The 15,326-nt window shown below is 39.4% G+C and overlaps 7 protein-coding genes across 10 annotated transcripts; 5 read left to right on the forward strand and 2 right to left on the reverse strand.

Moving 5' to 3' along the window:
* Positions 1-58: 58 nt before the first annotated feature.
* On the forward strand, positions 59-1,221 carry LOC130505668 (calcineurin B-like protein 3; the record flags this gene model as incomplete). Its single annotated transcript, XM_057000271.1, is given in 6 exon segments — positions 59-118; positions 204-312; positions 419-471; positions 570-650; positions 772-884; positions 978-1,221. Coding segments are annotated over 6 exon segments (474 nt in total), but the record flags the coding sequence as incomplete, so codon positions are not given.
* A 246-nt stretch (positions 1,222-1,467) lies between these two features.
* Positions 1,468-3,104, forward strand: LOC130494335 (peptidyl-prolyl cis-trans isomerase FKBP16-1, chloroplastic-like). 2 transcript variants are annotated; one of them, XM_018628725.2, is made up of 8 exons: positions 1,468-1,620; positions 1,708-1,884; positions 2,070-2,104; positions 2,200-2,293; positions 2,359-2,419; positions 2,506-2,551; positions 2,644-2,714; positions 2,803-3,104. In XM_018628725.2, the coding sequence occupies exons 1-8, from the start codon at positions 1,571-1,573 to the stop codon at positions 2,878-2,880; spliced, it is 612 nt and encodes a 203-aa protein (XP_018484227.1). In that variant the 5' UTR covers positions 1,468-1,570; the 3' UTR covers positions 2,881-3,104. The 2 variants fall into 2 exon arrangements, with proteins under 2 accessions (XP_018484227.1, XP_056856252.1); XM_057000272.1 differs by having other exon boundaries at positions 1,556-1,620; positions 1,705-1,884.
* Positions 3,105-3,124: 20 nt separating this feature from the next.
* LOC108855033 (protein transport protein sft2-like) lies at positions 3,125-4,991 on the forward strand. The gene is made up of 4 exons (XM_018628719.2): positions 3,125-3,495; positions 3,970-4,237; positions 4,340-4,444; positions 4,694-4,991. The coding sequence occupies exons 1-4, from the start codon at positions 3,281-3,283 to the stop codon at positions 4,802-4,804; spliced, it is 699 nt and encodes a 232-aa protein (XP_018484221.1). The 5' UTR covers positions 3,125-3,280; the 3' UTR covers positions 4,805-4,991.
* A 1,583-nt stretch (positions 4,992-6,574) lies between these two features.
* On the forward strand, positions 6,575-9,686 carry LOC108848773 (KH domain-containing protein At4g26480). The gene is made up of 7 exons (XM_018622208.2): positions 6,575-6,892; positions 7,377-7,462; positions 7,928-8,070; positions 8,522-8,635; positions 8,726-8,842; positions 8,921-9,064; positions 9,139-9,686. Exons 1-7 carry the CDS (start codon positions 6,735-6,737, stop codon positions 9,295-9,297), a joined length of 921 nt encoding a protein of 306 aa, XP_018477710.1. The 5' UTR covers positions 6,575-6,734; the 3' UTR covers positions 9,298-9,686.
* Positions 9,648-11,032, reverse strand: LOC130494336 (probable calcium-binding protein CML21). 3 transcript variants are annotated; one of them, XM_057000270.1, is made up of 5 exons: positions 10,907-11,032; positions 10,497-10,718; positions 10,214-10,416; positions 9,957-10,125; positions 9,648-9,863 (listed from the first exon to the last, which is right to left on the reverse strand). In XM_057000270.1, the coding sequence occupies exons 2-5, from the start codon at positions 10,687-10,689 to the stop codon at positions 9,733-9,735; spliced, it is 696 nt and encodes a 231-aa protein (XP_056856250.1). In that variant the 5' UTR covers positions 10,690-10,718; positions 10,907-11,032; the 3' UTR covers positions 9,648-9,732. The 3 variants fall into 3 exon arrangements, with proteins under 3 accessions (XP_056856250.1, XP_056856249.1, XP_056856248.1); XM_057000269.1 differs by having other exon boundaries at positions 10,497-10,726; positions 10,907-11,023; XM_057000268.1 differs by lacking the exon at positions 10,907-11,032 and having other exon boundaries at positions 10,497-10,874.
* A 910-nt stretch (positions 11,033-11,942) lies between these two features.
* LOC130505667 (GPI-anchored protein LORELEI-like) lies at positions 11,943-13,221 on the forward strand. Its single transcript, XM_057000267.1, has 3 exons — positions 11,943-12,074; positions 12,163-12,222; positions 12,381-13,221. The coding sequence occupies exons 1-3, from the start codon at positions 11,969-11,971 to the stop codon at positions 12,719-12,721; spliced, it is 507 nt and encodes a 168-aa protein (XP_056856247.1). The 5' UTR covers positions 11,943-11,968; the 3' UTR covers positions 12,722-13,221.
* A 156-nt stretch (positions 13,222-13,377) lies between these two features.
* LOC108854402 (uncharacterized protein At4g26450) lies at positions 13,378-15,326 on the reverse strand (the record flags this gene model as incomplete). Its single annotated transcript, XM_057000266.1, is given in 4 exon segments — positions 13,378-13,585; positions 13,675-13,753; positions 13,830-13,995; positions 14,079-15,326. Coding segments are annotated over 4 exon segments (1,549 nt in total), but the record flags the coding sequence as incomplete, so codon positions are not given.

Below are 15,326 nucleotides of genomic sequence, written 5' to 3' on the forward strand. Positions count from 1 at the left end.
TCTTTTGGGACCGTCTTTCTTATTTTTAGTTGTGTGCCCTGTTTTATGGTTGTATCAGGAAGAGTTTCAACTAGCCTTGTTCAAGACCAATAAAAAAGAGAGCTTGTTTGCAGACCGGGTATGTTCTTTTTCTTCTTCACCAAAAAAGTGTTTGTTTTTTGCTAAGATTCTATAGAAAGATATGCTGACATGCCCAATCATAGGTGTTTGATTTGTTTGACACAAAGCATAATGGAATGTTGGGGTTTGAGGAGTTTGCCCGTGCTCTCTCCGTCTTTCATCCAAATGCTCCTATAGACGACAAGATTGATTGTACGCCTCTGATCTCAGAAAAACTTGATCCGAGAAACTATGTGCAGCAAATTATCTGATGTTCACTTGGTTGACATTAATCGTTTCCTGGAATATCATTTTGCAGTTTCGTTTCAGCTATATGATCTTAAGCAGCAAGGTTTCATCGAGAGGCAGGAGGTAAAGCAGTACATATCTATTCAGTCTCCTCATTCAAACTGTAAAAAATCTTATGTGCCCTTAACATTCCCACCACTATTTTTCTTATCACTGTCCAGGTGAAGCAAATGGTGGTGGCTACTCTTGCTGAGTCAGGCATGAACCTGTCAGACGAAGTCATAGAGAGTATAATCGACAAGGTGTGCTTTCCTTGCATTTTACACTCGATACTATTTTCTGGTTCCTTTGTACTAGTTTCCAACTCATGTAAGCAGTTGAGAAATGAAGCAAAGAGTGATATCTGAGTTGTTTCTGTGGCAGACATTTGAAGAAGCTGACACAAAGCATGACGGGAGGATCGATAAGGAAGAGTGGAGGATCCTTGTTCTTAGGCATCCTTCGCTTCTGAAGAACATGACACTTCAGTATCTCAAGTGAGTTCCTAAAATGACTAACCCGAGTCTTACCCAATTTTCTCTAACTCACGTGTGATTAAAACCGATCTCTCTCTCTTTTATTGCGTGCAGGGATATCACGACTACGTTTCCGAGCTTTGTGTTTCATTCTCAGGTGGAAGATACCTGAGAAGAGCATAGCAGATCAAACAGTTTGGCAAGTGTGTTTGTTTTCAGTCATGTATCATGTTTATTTGTTTTTTTTTAAATCTCTCTGAACTCCAGTTTCCAAGATTTTGTTGTTTCTTCTGTGAAAATGGAAAAGAAAAAAAACGAAAACAAAGTTGTATTTTTAATCTATTCTTGGTTTGGTTTATGTTTTCTCGTCCTGGCATCTGGATGTATACTACTGAATCGTGTGATGTTCACTGACTGACCTCAGTGTGGAAGGCAAATGTCTCGGTGTCTGAAGAAACAGAGAAAACGAAATTAAGGTTTCTCTCCTAATTGTAAGGAAGCGAAGCTGCGTAGTGAAGGAGAAGCAAAGTTTATATCATTGTTTTAGATTATTATGTCTAAATCTTCCATGTCCTACAAGCCCACAAGTTTTATGGTGTATTGCACCGTATATAATCAGTCCCTCACTCTATGTGCTTCTTCTTAATGACGCGGACAATTTGGCGCCTCTTCTTCTTATCCATAATCTGGAAAGGAAGAAGACGACAATGGCTATGGAGATTGCACAGTTTTTCGTCGGATCATCCATGAGATTAAGGTTGGTTTCTCAACATACACCTCTATCGTTTGCCCCCTCGGTGGTTCGAGTGTGTTATGTAACTGGAGACTGAACTTTCATTAGCAGCGTGGGAAATTCTAGGAACGGCGTTTCCCGTAGTAGGTTATTTTCTATATCGGCCGTTCATCATCGTCCCAGAAGGATGTTTATGCAGCTAGCTGGGTTGGGTTCGGTCTTGACTCTTGTGAATCTTCCTGGTTTAGCTGCGCCAGTTCCTGAGATGAAGGAACCTGAAGTTGTCAGGTAAAACTGGTCCTTCTCTAAGGTATCTCAACCCTTTTCAATTACACCATAAATTTGCTTACTGTTAGTGTTCAATTTGGTTAATCATGCTTTGAGGTGAGCCATGTACAAAGAAAGATTGTTTCCCCCGGAGTTAGTTCCTCATCCTAGGTTTTTCCTTTTGGTTTGGTGATTGAAGTGTCCAGGACGTTGAAGCTCCCAAGTGGCGTCAGGATTCAAGGTTACTTGGAAACATCTGGAGACTTGTCATTGGATATTCTTACAGTACAGTTTTAAATGTAATGAAAGTTTTTTTTTCAAAATTTCTTTTTGCAGAGATTATTGAAGGGGAAGGACGAGAAGCTCATGAAGGGGACCTGGTCGAACTTAACTACGTATGTAGACGTGCAAATGGATACTTCGTTCATAGGTGAGATTTCAGATGCCTCACTCTCTCACAGATGATTTCTAACTGGTTATCGATTCTTGATTCAGCACGGTGGACCAATTCAGTGGGGAAGCCGCTCCTGTTAAACTTTTTCTTGACGGCAATGAGGTACTTTGATATTACACTCAGCTTTACATGTAACATACTAATCCGACCATGGCCCGTTTTTAACAAATTTCTGCTTGGCAAATTAGGTTATCGAGGGCTTGAAGGAAGTATTGGTGGGCATGAAAGCTGGAGGTAAAAAGCACGAAACAACCATTAAGAACTAGATTCTGTTCTTTGGATGAATCTTCTGATCCTAACAACATATATCATCACACTATTTGCAGGGAAGCGTAGAGCACTGATACCTCCATCAGTAGGGTACATAAACGAGACACTGAAGCCAATCCCTGAGGAGGTACACCCATATCCTACTCTTCGTTTACTCCTCTCCCTAAGAACAAATGAACTTAATGTAAACGATATGTCTGTGTGGATGGATGCAGTTTGGACCAAGACGCAGCCTTCTATCGCACGCAAATGAGCCTCTGGTCTTTGAAGTCCAGCTCTTGAAAATATTATGATCTTCTTAGATTGGGACAATGGCAATGAAGGATTTGGCTGTGTTTTGTGTTATTTTCTATTCGTAAAAATCTGTAACACAAATTAAATGGAACTATTAAGCTGTCTTTTTTTTTTCTGCTAAGCTTAGTTTGGTGATTTAAATGTATACATACATTTAGTTTGTTGTCCTATAAGACTGAGGAGACGAGAATAAGTAACTTAATTTGTAAGACTATTTATTGCTCTCGTACGAAACGACACCGTTAGCAAGAAACGATTCACCACACTGATCGACGGGTTGATTCTCTTATTCTACCACCGGATCCTTACGCTCGCGAAAATCTCCGATCGCCGGCGTTCTGGTCTTCCCGGTTCTGTCGTAACTTTTGAAACCGAATTAGTAGCAAAGCGCCGGAGAAAATGTCACAAGGATGGTTTTCGATAGGCGGAGGAAGTAGCAGCGGAGATCAGCAGGGGGAGCAGCAGAAACCGGGGGGTTCGTCTCTGCTGGCGGATTGGAACTCGTACGCAGCGGCGAGAGATGTGGAGGAAGGTGGCGGTAGCGGAAGCTTTGGGTTCGACATCGAATCCGCCGTTAGATCTGCCAACGACACTGTTTCTGGCACCTTCAGTGTGTAAGTCTCTTTCCCCCCAAATTCGAGGAGGTTGTATGATTCACCTCTTTCGTGACTGAATCTGATAATATTGGTGGTAGTCACAAGTGTGTGTGTTAGTGAATCTGTAGAATTGCATTACCAATGGACTATTAGTTAGTGAATAGCTCTGATGAATATGTTGTCTGGGAGTACATGGATCCAGTTGTGTGTTCATCACTCTCTGCCATCATCAGATCAATTTGGTTGTAGCTGTGAGTCTGTGACTGCCATCATTCAGATCATTTTTCCATTTCTCTTTGGAACTTTTAGCTTAATGTATTTGATTGATGCATAGACCCCTAGCTGATATTTAGCTGCATTATGTCTGTTGCTACATGCTATACTTAAGCTTTGGATAAGCAGTTTTTTTTGGAATTGTCTAGATATTATCAATAAAAGTGCTTCTTCTTTTGATGATCTCTTGCAAGTTTTACATGTATTCAATGACTACAGTGTTTCGAAGGGAGTTCGAGATATTCCGGGGAACTTGTCGTCAGCAACCAGCAGTATGCCATCAGGGAAAGCCCTCATGTATTTCGGTTTGCTTCTCGCCAGTGGTGTCTTCTTCATCTTCATTGCCTTCACTATGTTTCTTCCAGTCATGGTGCTCATGCCTCAGAAATTTGCCATCTGTTTCACCCTTGGATGTGGATTTATCATCGGATCATTCTTCGCACTTCGTGGCCCACAAAACCAGCTCGCACACATGTCATCCATGGAGGTATATGCTACGTTTATCATTTAGTGTCTGTCTCATCATGCCTTAGAGCTAAGAATCAGTTCCCTTGCTCTCTTTATAATTCCGTGTGTCTACTTTCTCCAGAGGCTTCCTTTAACCATAGGTTTCATTGCCACCATGATTGGTACTATATACGTCTCCATGGTTCTTCACAGCTACATTCTCTCTGTCGTCTTCTCTGTCTTGCAGGTACTACTACATTTCATATTCCAACCTTTAAAATATTCTCTTCTAGTCTTGAGTTGAAGTTTTTCAAACTGAGATTTTACTATGAGCAACAAGCATTAGACTCTCTAGAACTAGGGTGGTGGTTACTTACCTGCTTTCACCACCCCCCATCAATTTGGATTGTAGAAAAAGATACTTGCATAGATTTAAGAACTTGTGCTTGCAGAATCCGAACGTTTATACTGAATCTCATTATTGGTAAATGGACAGGTTCTTGCGTTGGTGTACTACTGTATATCCTACTTCCCTGGAGGATCATCCGGCATGAGGTTCCTAAGTTCTGCTCTCACTTCATCTGTTCTAAGAGTTTTTGGGAGATGAGCTTTTCGCGGGAGAAAGAACAAAACTTTACTTCTATCTGGTGTATAGAGTTTTTTTTTCGAAAAGACAATATGATCCTTAAAGAGATGTTAAAAGGAAGAAACCAACTGATGCTATCACTCTTTTTTTTTTTTTTACTATGCTGTTGATTACTGGTGGGCATATATATAATGTTTTGTTTGTTGTTTTCAAATGATTTTTAGATATCTTATTCCCAATTAAGATCGAGTGATCACAAAATTTCAATTTGTGCTGGGCTACATAATTTAGTTGGGCAGTAAAACTGGAATCAATTGGTGGTTTGGTTTGGAACACTAGTCATTCCTTCATCTTCAAGCTGTTCCAATCCGTACAAGATTGGAGAAGGAGCTGAGTTCTGTTTTGTTAGAAGTTAAAGATGTTTCTTATCAGCACGCAGGACATGCGGGTGTTAGAGGTGGTGGTGGTGCTGCGAGTTGTTTCGGATGCTTTTCAAAGGTAAGAGCTTGGTGAAGAAGACAAAGGATGGTGTATGACTTGGTTGCAAGAGGAGTTGCTGAGCGGGTTACATGCTCTTTCTATTGTGGCTAAGACTCTCGCTGAGGTTTGAGGGTGTGTTGCAGTGGAAGAAGGAGATAGATTCAGATTCGGTTTCTTTCTTTTAGTCCATTTGCTTTTGGGTTTTGTTCTCTGGTGGTTTTGATAACTTTGACGCTTTAAGAGCTTGATCAAGATCGTGTTAGATATAGTGAATAAGATGTTGGTATTGATTATGTCAAAACATTGGATCATAATGGAGGATACGTATATAATGTTTTCACTTCATGTTTGTAGCAACTGTCTTGTTTGTTTGTTTGCTAAGGTTTATTGAGAGTGGTCGACAGATGAATAGGGTCAGAGAATATTCAGAAATTGTTCTGCACATGACAGCAGCAGCATCCGAGGAAAGTAAAAGGTGAAGTATCTGGATATGGCCAAGTTTGTATCACTAGGATTACAGCATCAAAGGTGAACTTTTCTTGTTCATTTTGTATACAGTTAAAGTTGATTCTGTTTAATCAATTGATGCAGAGAAAGATATTTGTTGTCTGTGTGTAAAAAGCGAAAAGCTGAGAGTCTTAGGCAAAAAAAAAGGGGTTAGCTTTGTAATGAGTGGGACCGTGTGTGTCGCTTTAAAAAACTGGTAAAAGCAGATCTTGGTGGCCTTTAAAGTATGAAAACTACAATGTGTTTATTACTTGTGACACAAGACATGATGATGATGATTTGTCCCATGCGGTTTGAAAAAAATTGAGAAATTTTTCCTTCTTCCCACATTTTATCTCTCTCTCTTTTCTCCTCTCACACAAAAATCAAATATTAGTTGTTGTATCTCTCTTTCTCACTCCCTCTTCTTATTGAGTGAGAGAAACGAGTTAGAGAACCCACCTAAGATGTTTATGGAGATGATTAATCATAGAGGTCAAGCTTCAGTCAAACAACCTTCTTATAATAATATCCAAAACTTCCAAATGATGTTTTTTGGTTGGTGTGTTAAAAATGGCAGTGTTTTGACGTTTTCTTATATAATACATGTGACTGATTCGAGAAGCCTGAAAATATGGGCCCGGGTCAAGTAGGTAGCCGTAGCCTCTCAATGATTTAAAGAGGTATCCAGCTGGATCCATCCATCCAGACAGTAATAGATTCTCGGACAAGAACGGTAAGAAAAAAAGAGATCAAAGGTAAAAGAAAGAAGCAAAAATGAAACGAAAATATAAATCATTTTCACAGCTATAAAGACCCAACCAAACAAACAAACAACATCCACCGACGTGTGTGTCCGAGATTCACTTCCTCTCTCATCCTCCTCTGATCCCGCCGCCACCAAACACCTCCTAGCTCTCCTCCTATAGCTGTTAACTGTTATAAAGCCCGGTAACAAGCAGCTGAGTAATAAGAAGACGTCCTGATGATGATGATGACTTCACTCGGTATGGATGGTGGAGGAGGAGGGAGATTTATGACGTATCCGCCGCCTCTTTCCGTGCCTCCGTCGGCTCCTCAGTCACCAAACTTCTCTGGTGGTCTCCGATCACAACCTTCTTCTTTCCTCGTTGAGCAAGAAAAGTAATTTAATAATCTCTACTTTTTTTTTCCTTACAGTTGACTTGTTTCTTGATCTTTGTTATTGGATCCTGAGCAGTGAGCTCTTTTAACTTTTCATTACAAATCTGATTTTTTTTTTGTTTTTGTTTTTGTATTTATTCTTGTTGCTTGCACCAAGATCTATGTTGCTCTTTTTATAACTCAAATCTACTTGAATTCTTCACTGGGGGTTTGGTAAAGTAATATACTTTTTAACTTGACAAGAAACTTTCTGAATTCATAAAACCTAATTTGTCTGTTACCTACTGGGAAATGGATTTTATCAATGCCATGGGATCTCATAGAATCGTTGGTTGCGTTTGTCGACTTGTATACATGAATCTTTACTGATGGAAGATTAACTTAGTTCTCTCTAATTTGCTGAAAGATTTGGCATTTGTATTTTTGCTTGGTGTGCTCAAGGAGCACATACTGATCTGGTTAATTTTCTTGGGGTTTTGGCAAGGTATCTTTCTGAATTACTTGCAGAGCGCCACAAGCTTACTCCCTTCTTGCCTGTGCTCCCACATCTCTTCCGTCTGATGAACCAAGGTCAGTCAGCCCTTCTGTTATATATAAGAGATACATGTTGTGCTTTCTTTACTTTCTTCATTTATGTCTTCAAGAATTTCTCTGTCTCCTGCTCATGTGCTACAAGTTTTCTTACAGTTGATAAGCATCTCAGTGGTTCTTCTTAGAGACAGATCACTTACTAAGAATGTTACTTTATTTTATTTTTTATGAATTCTAAATGGTTTGATAGTGATCTATTTCTCATAGTCCAACCATTTAATCACTTGTGTGACCTTCGCAGAGATGATAGCATAGTTGGATTACCCTTGTTTGCTCTCTGTTACATTCTTTTAACTATGGTGTGAGAGTTAATATTCCACTAACTTAGTTGAGAGAGTATCTCTCCTCCATTCCAACTATCATATTTGGTGATGAATAATGTGGACTAATTTCTAACTGGGTGCGTCTTACTCTTTTCAAAATTTGACAATTTTTTTGAAACAGAAATATTGCGTGTAAGAACGCTGTTGGAGAATGCCTTAAGTCAGAGTAGGTTTGACCACCCTCCTAGCCCTCTGTCTTCTGGAGGGATATTTCAGAATTCAAGAGCTGACATGAACGGATGGCCTTCACAGTTTCCATCAGAAGTATGACTCTTACTAACCCATTAACATAACTCTCTTTTTCAATCTAATTCATACTATTGTAGCACAAAGCTTCTGTTGACTTTGAGTTGTACTGACATGACTTGATTTGGCTTACTTACTCTTAATAATCATAGTTAGTCATGACAGGTAGCTTTGGCTAACTCTCTAGTAAACCTAGTAATCTTAAGTCAACGCACTAACTATAGACTCCACTACCTTCAGTAGCCTTATAACATGATTTAATTATATGATTTTTTTTTCTGTGAATATAAGCAATCACAGGTTGCTATGCAACACCATTGCCCTTTTTTCTGTAACATTTGATAAGATCTATTTTAATGTTATTGTGGTTTTGATGATGCAACCGGATGTATGTATCATGTACTTATGCTTTTTGAGGTTGACATGGCTTCTTCTAACAAGTTATTGGTTTTTTTATCTAATTTTGCAGAGATCTCTTTCATCATCTCCAGCACCAAATTGGCTAAACTCTCCTGGTAACTCGTCCGGTCTCATTGTAAAACGATCAATCAGGGTGGATATTCCAGTCGACAAGTATCCAAACGTATGTGTACTTTCCATTTCCCATTTGCTGATATCCTGAAACTATCTTAAGCCAATGTGTAAACTTCCATTTTTGATAATCTGCATGCAGTACAATTTCGTTGGCCGTCTCTTGGGACCTAGAGGAAACTCCCTAAAACGAGTTGAAGCGAGCTCTGAATGCCGTGTTCTTATCAGGGGGAGAGGCAGCATTAAAGACCCAGTCAAGGTGATTACATTCTCTAGTCTGTTTAAGATAATTAATATTTTTAACGGTATCTTAAATTCCATTAGCATATTGTTGCAGGAGGAAATGATGAGAGGGAAACCAGGGTATGAGCACCTGAATGAACAGCTCCACATCTTAGTGGAGGCAGAGTTGCCCATTGAGATAGTGGATGCACGTCTCATGCAAGCTCGTGAAATCCTAGCCGATCTACTTACTCCAGTGGTTTGTTCTTCAGAGCTCTTACCAGAGATTCACAGTCTCTCTATAACAACACTTTGTAATGTTTTTTTTTTCAGGAGGAGACGCATGATTTCTACAAGAAACAACAGCTAAGGGAACTGGCGCTTCTCAACGGTAGTCTTAGAGAAGAAGGTTCTCCATCTCCAATGTCTGGTTCCGTCTCTCCTTACAATAATAGCCTCGGAGGCATGAAGAGAGCCAAGACAAGGGACTAAACAAAACAAAACTCATCTCACCCTTTTTCAACAAAGGTATAATTATATATTGCAACGTAACCACACTTCCCTTCTTCAAACAAGAAGGCTTTTGAAGGTTCCATCTCCATCCCCATCCCCATCCTACTCCTACCTGGCTGCTACCGGTACCCTTCATATATGAGTCTGTGTCTGTTTATTTATGTGTCCCGGAGAGAGTTCAGATGACAGAACTACAGGAGTCTGTATCTTTGTGTATCTGTCTCTATCCGAGGTTTAGTTTTGGCTTTGCTTTTGTTCTTTTGGTTCAGTGGAGACTAGTGATAAGCTTTGTTGCTTAATTTTTGGGTAAAAACATATAATGGTTTGTGTTTTGGTAATGAATTATTCTGTTTGCATTAAAACATAAACACATCAACTAGTATAAGTTTGTTACTACTACATTATGCAAACTCATCAAGCCTTGTCATTGTTATCGTCGTCATCATCATCATCATCTTCATTCTCATCTATCCCAACCCACTGAGTTAATGCGAACAGGAACTCTTTAAAGTTCACCATTCCATTTCTGTCCCAGTCCATTTCCTCTGCATTCAAAACAAATGAATCAAAATCAGATATATTCTTCTTTCAATGAAGAAAGAAAAATGAGAGAGATTAATTTAGAGAGGACTAAAGACCAAATCTCTTCATTGCAATCCTCCCGGAGGAACGTTCTCCAGATTCATCAATGGCTATGAACATCTCCTCGCGGCTCACATGTCCATCCTTGTTCTCGTCTAGGAACACGAACGTGTCCACTAGCGTCTCAAACGTCGGCTCCAGCTTCGGCATTCCCAGTCTCCATTTCTGTTCAGCGTGTGAGAAAAACTCTCAAATGGTATAACACAGAGAGGAGATTGATAAACATAAGTTTTTTTGCGGTTTAAGTTGTTACCTTTTGGAGAGTGGATGAGTCGTCCTTAAGAAGGTAGACAAGGCAGAGAAGCACAATGAACTCAGTAAACGCAATCTCCTTATCCTCGTTGATATCACAAGCCTGGAACAAATCATTTATCTCTTCTTCTTCAAACATGATCTCTAGCTTCCTGAAACAGTTCTTTAGCTCCGAGTGATCTATGGACCCGTTCGAATCCTCATCTGCCACAAAACAACTCAACCAAGACAACCATGAGGAAACCAACTATAAACAATCTGCTGCGTATATATGCAAAACTCACCGAACTCTTGGAAAATGGCTTTGCAGTTTCTTAGACCCTCGTCGATCTTTGGGAACTTGAGGATAATACTGTTGAAAGATTTCATTGTGGTGCCTTTCGATGCCCTGCGTTGCACGGCTTCTTTGATCTTGGCCTCTAGCTTTGTCTCTGGTACCCATTCTTGAGCACCAGATTTCGTCACCGCACCTCCCATGTCTATCTATTATGCTTCGATATCAAAATCTAGTTTTCTTGCAAGACAAGGCAGGTTAATAAATTTCTTGATTGCACATAATAAGATCAAATCTACTTAGAAATTCATTAGATAACGTGAAAAAAATCTAAAACAAAGACAACATATAAGAGACAAGTTTCATGAACAGACAATAGATGTCACAAGAATCAGGACGAAGGAAGAAGAGAAAACAAACCTGTTTTAGTTTCTTGTTTGTCACGAAATCAAGAACACGATTATAGAGATCTGTTTGTTGTTTATTGTTTTCTGTTTACCAGGAGAAAGAAGATTCGATGTTTGAGAAGAAGAATTGATTTGTAATGCCGTGAAGAACGCTATAGATTCCACGTACCTGCAGATCTTTATAAAAAACGTCTTATTCCTTTGTCATCAATATCAATATTTTAAGATTAACTCTCTATCCTTGACTTTCTGAATTTTTAAATTTACAATCATGAAATGGTATTAGTTTTGACCAAAGAAATGATACCACTAATCTTTGACTATTGAGTATTGACCAGTGTGTTTTTCCAATTAATAGCATTATTTTTACATTTTACCGTATATATTACATCTATATCTAGACTGAGAAATATGTGTTAGTATAAATGAATAACGAAACCTCTGAATCATATCCACAAACTATGAACGAATGCTCTCTCCTCATCACATTTTGATCTTTAAAATCTCTTTATTAAACAATGGTATCAACCACATTAGATAAATTATAAATAGCAGAGCTAACTATTTGTTTTTTACTCCAAGATGGACAACAAAACAAACACTGTGGAATCCAACATCAACATACATTTTACATTCACACCTTTTAGTTGCATTATTCAAACTTTTAACTGGGCACAATTAGTGAAACTCGACCAGAAAACAGTGCATGATTACACATTTACAATCTATAGCTTTACTTATTTTGTAAATCTATACATTTATAGTCCTCCTCAATTAAATAATCCGTTTGTTTATGGTCTTACTCTAGTAGTAAAGACATAATCTTAGATAAGTCTATACAAGGCCAACTTAAAGTTCATTTTAAATTATTTTCATCTCAAAATTGAGGAGAATTTTGAAATGATTAGATATTTGTGTAGTAAGTTACGTTTTTTTTTTCTTTTTATAGTTTTAGCTCTTTAAATTTAAAGTTATATAATTAATCTTGGCGTTTTATAAACAGTTATATTGGGAAGACATTAATATCTCATATGTTCTCTCCCTTGGTTTGGTTTCACCATAACTCCTTTCCTTCATGTCTTCTTCTTTTAAGTTTTCAAGCTTCTGTTTCATGGAGGCAAAACTGTTTTTCCTTCTGATGGCATTGTTGGTGACTCGCTCCTCTTCAAGTCCCATAACGAGTACGTTTTTGTGTTCTTTCTTTCTTTCTTTCCCCCATTTGTTTTGGAGATGATGGAGATGATAATCTGTTCTGATCGCTTTCTGTAGATAGTGTGTTTGAATCTCAGACCTCGGTTAGTGGAAGGAACCTACTTAGTGTCAAGAAACGTAAGTATATTGTAAAAAAAGCTTCTTGATCCTCTGACTCTGCTGGTTAGATTTGGTGATGCTGATGTATTTCTACATCTTTGTGATGTATGTATACAATAACCAACTGAAAGTGTGTTGTTTTGTTTTGTGTTGTATTGTGTTGTGTTGGGGGACAGCATGTGAAGTGGACTTTGAGAGTAAGAACTACACGGATCTGACGAGACAGTGCAAAGGTCCAAAGTATCCAGCGAAAGAATGTTGCGCGGCGTTTAAACAGTTTGCATGTCCTTACGCGCATCAAATCAACGACTTGACTACTGACTGTGCCAGGATAATGTTCAGCTACATCACCGTTCACGGTAAATATCCACCTGGTCTTTTCGCCACCGAGTGCAGAGAAACGAAAGAGGGACTCGTTTGCCCTTCTTCTCCACCTCGCGTTTCAGCCGCTCCTCATCACATCACGCTGGTGGTCTCTGCCGCAACCGCTCTTTTGGCTTTTCTAGTCTTGGCTTAGCGTGTTAACAATGAAAAGTAGTAGCATTCCTTCCAAACAAATAAATCAAGAAGCGAAACTTATCTTTTAAATTTATATAACCATAAATGTTAACAAGAACTTTTAAAAAGTTTAACCAAAAGGGTCATGTGGGTATGTCAATACGAGAAGACTCCGGTAATAATAATTGAGACATGAACACCGAACCTACTGTTAGAAGCAACACTAACTGTATAAGGAAACATGAAGGTGATCTTACATGCTCTCTTGTTGATGGTTCCAGTGGTTTCTTCTATGCACTCGTTTTGCAGGTCCTGAGCTCTGTTTCTTGACTTTGGAGCCTTTGTTTCTACTTCTTCTAACCTGTTCAGCGTTTCATTAGCTTGCTTCGGACTGTTCAAGTTATCCATACTATGTCAGGTAATGTGAACCCCAAAGTAAGACTCGAGCGGGAAAAAATAAACATGAAAAGAAGACTCATAAGTTTGGATCACATTTCACACGAGTTACTCATCATGTTAAAATATCATTTACCTACCTGCATATATAAATATCATTCATGCCAGTATATAGGCTTTTGGTATTATTATTTACATGTATGTTGTGGTCTGGGAGATTCAACTATACCTAAAAGGCTTAAACAAAGGAGATGCGTCAAATAACAGAGAAACTACAAGAGGCCACAACCATAAACACACACACTAATGTCGTTCTTAATCTTTTACATCTTGAGACGGATTAGGACAAATGCAAAGGCTACACACTCAAGTACACAGACATGTATATCATAATAATAATGATAACTAGTAACACAAAAAGAAAAAGCGAATCAGAAAGGCTTCTCGTAGCCTCTAGCCGGAGGTTGGTCCCAAGTTTGCAAGAATGCTGCAGCACACACAACATTTAATAAATCAACCTCTTTAGTACGGCTACCACAAAAAGAGAAAGAAACACTCATAATGATGAGCCCTTACTCAATGGTATTTCTCCCAGCGACATGAATATCGAATCGTCGTCTGTATTATTTGCTGCTTGCTCATTTACAAGAGCTCCCTGCGACGTTTACAGTTAAGCACCAAAAACCACTTTCTATGCAACTAAAACACTTGACAAGTAGAGTGAGTACTACCTCTCGTTGGTCTTGAAGAGCAATGTCGTTGTTCTGTGGCACAGTAGTACTAACTCCCGGGTTTATTGGAGGAATGTTTCCAAATGAATCAAGATACTCAACCATCATCAGCCCTTCATTGTAGTCTGGAACATCATCAATGCCCATATATGGACCAGCTTCTTGCCTGTTACACGTGTCAGTCAACAACTCATAAGACAAAAATCAAAGATGACTACATAGAGGTGTAGATAGGGGACTTAGCAGTACTTTCTCCCTGACTTGACCACTTCTGGGGAATCATCATTGTCCAAATCAATCACTTCTATCTCTTTACCATTGCTCATCCTAGTATTAGTACTGAAATCAATAGGCTTGCTAGAACTGCTGATCGATAGATCAAAACCAACAGCTTGACCAGGTTCTCTTTTGCCATCATTCCCATTCGATGCTCCCCCTAGATTTAGGTCGCACATCTTAAACGAAGCAGGAAACAGCTGATGCTCTTCTGCATACCCATGTCCTGATTTTCCGCTCTGTATACTATCATTGCCTTTATTAGCCAGACTTTCACGGTTGTCTGTTTTTCCAGTACCAACGTCGATCAGCCTCATGTAGAATGAGATTGGCTTTTCTTCTTCTTCCTCGTCGCTTTGGATTTCGCTTGCTTTGAATGCGTTGAAGCCTTCAGAAACTGGCAAAGACACCCAATTTTTCTGTCTTTTTGCTCCCTCCTCCATGTCACTACTGCCTTCATTAGCTCGCTTCTCGCCTCCTTTCCCCATCGAATATGATCTATGGATATTAGGCAATTCTAATTCTGAATCTTTCTCCTTGTTTTCCCTATTGGGGAAAGAATTAGACCTAGGACATTTACTGTTCTCAACAGGCAAATCTTCAACTTGGTCGTTGAAAGTTCCATCCCCAGTACTATCAGCTTTTCCAGATGATTGGCCTCGAGTCTCACATGCTTGATCTTCTTCTAGGAGTCCAGGATTACGAGAGGTTTCCTTGATATTCTGACTCAAATGCAGCTTGGTGTTTTTAGCAGTCAGAGAAGAGCGCATCCTCGTAGGCACCTTCTCAAACTTACACAGCGTTGCCAAATCAATACCACTCTCCGTGAAGGATTCATAAGCATCACAATGCTTATGGATAGGTGCATCTTCACCATGTTGATGGATAGGTGCATCTTCGACAGCATTCTGGCTCTCGTTCTCTCCACCATTACCACCGTTCCTACCTATCATCTCCCCTGATCCAGCACTCAAGCTACAAGAACCTTCGGACACCTTTGAGATCTCACAATCCTGTACAATTTCTTTCCCAGCACTGGAGGAACCAGTCTTAGACTGCGCCTCATCCTTGTCCAACACAGACTCCGAATCACCCGCTCCTTCGCGCTTTCTCATAAACTCACCAGAGGCTGACCTCTGAACCGAGCTAGCAATATCTTCAACAAGCGGCTGCTCTTCTCTATGCCCAGACACAGAGTCATCACCAGTCTCGGCCTCATAA

This window comes from Raphanus sativus, unplaced genomic scaffold (assembly GCF_000801105.2).
Source record: "Raphanus sativus cultivar WK10039 unplaced genomic scaffold, ASM80110v3 Scaffold2480, whole genome shotgun sequence".
In the NCBI taxonomy this organism is placed as follows: domain Eukaryota; kingdom Viridiplantae; phylum Streptophyta; class Magnoliopsida; order Brassicales; family Brassicaceae; genus Raphanus; species Raphanus sativus.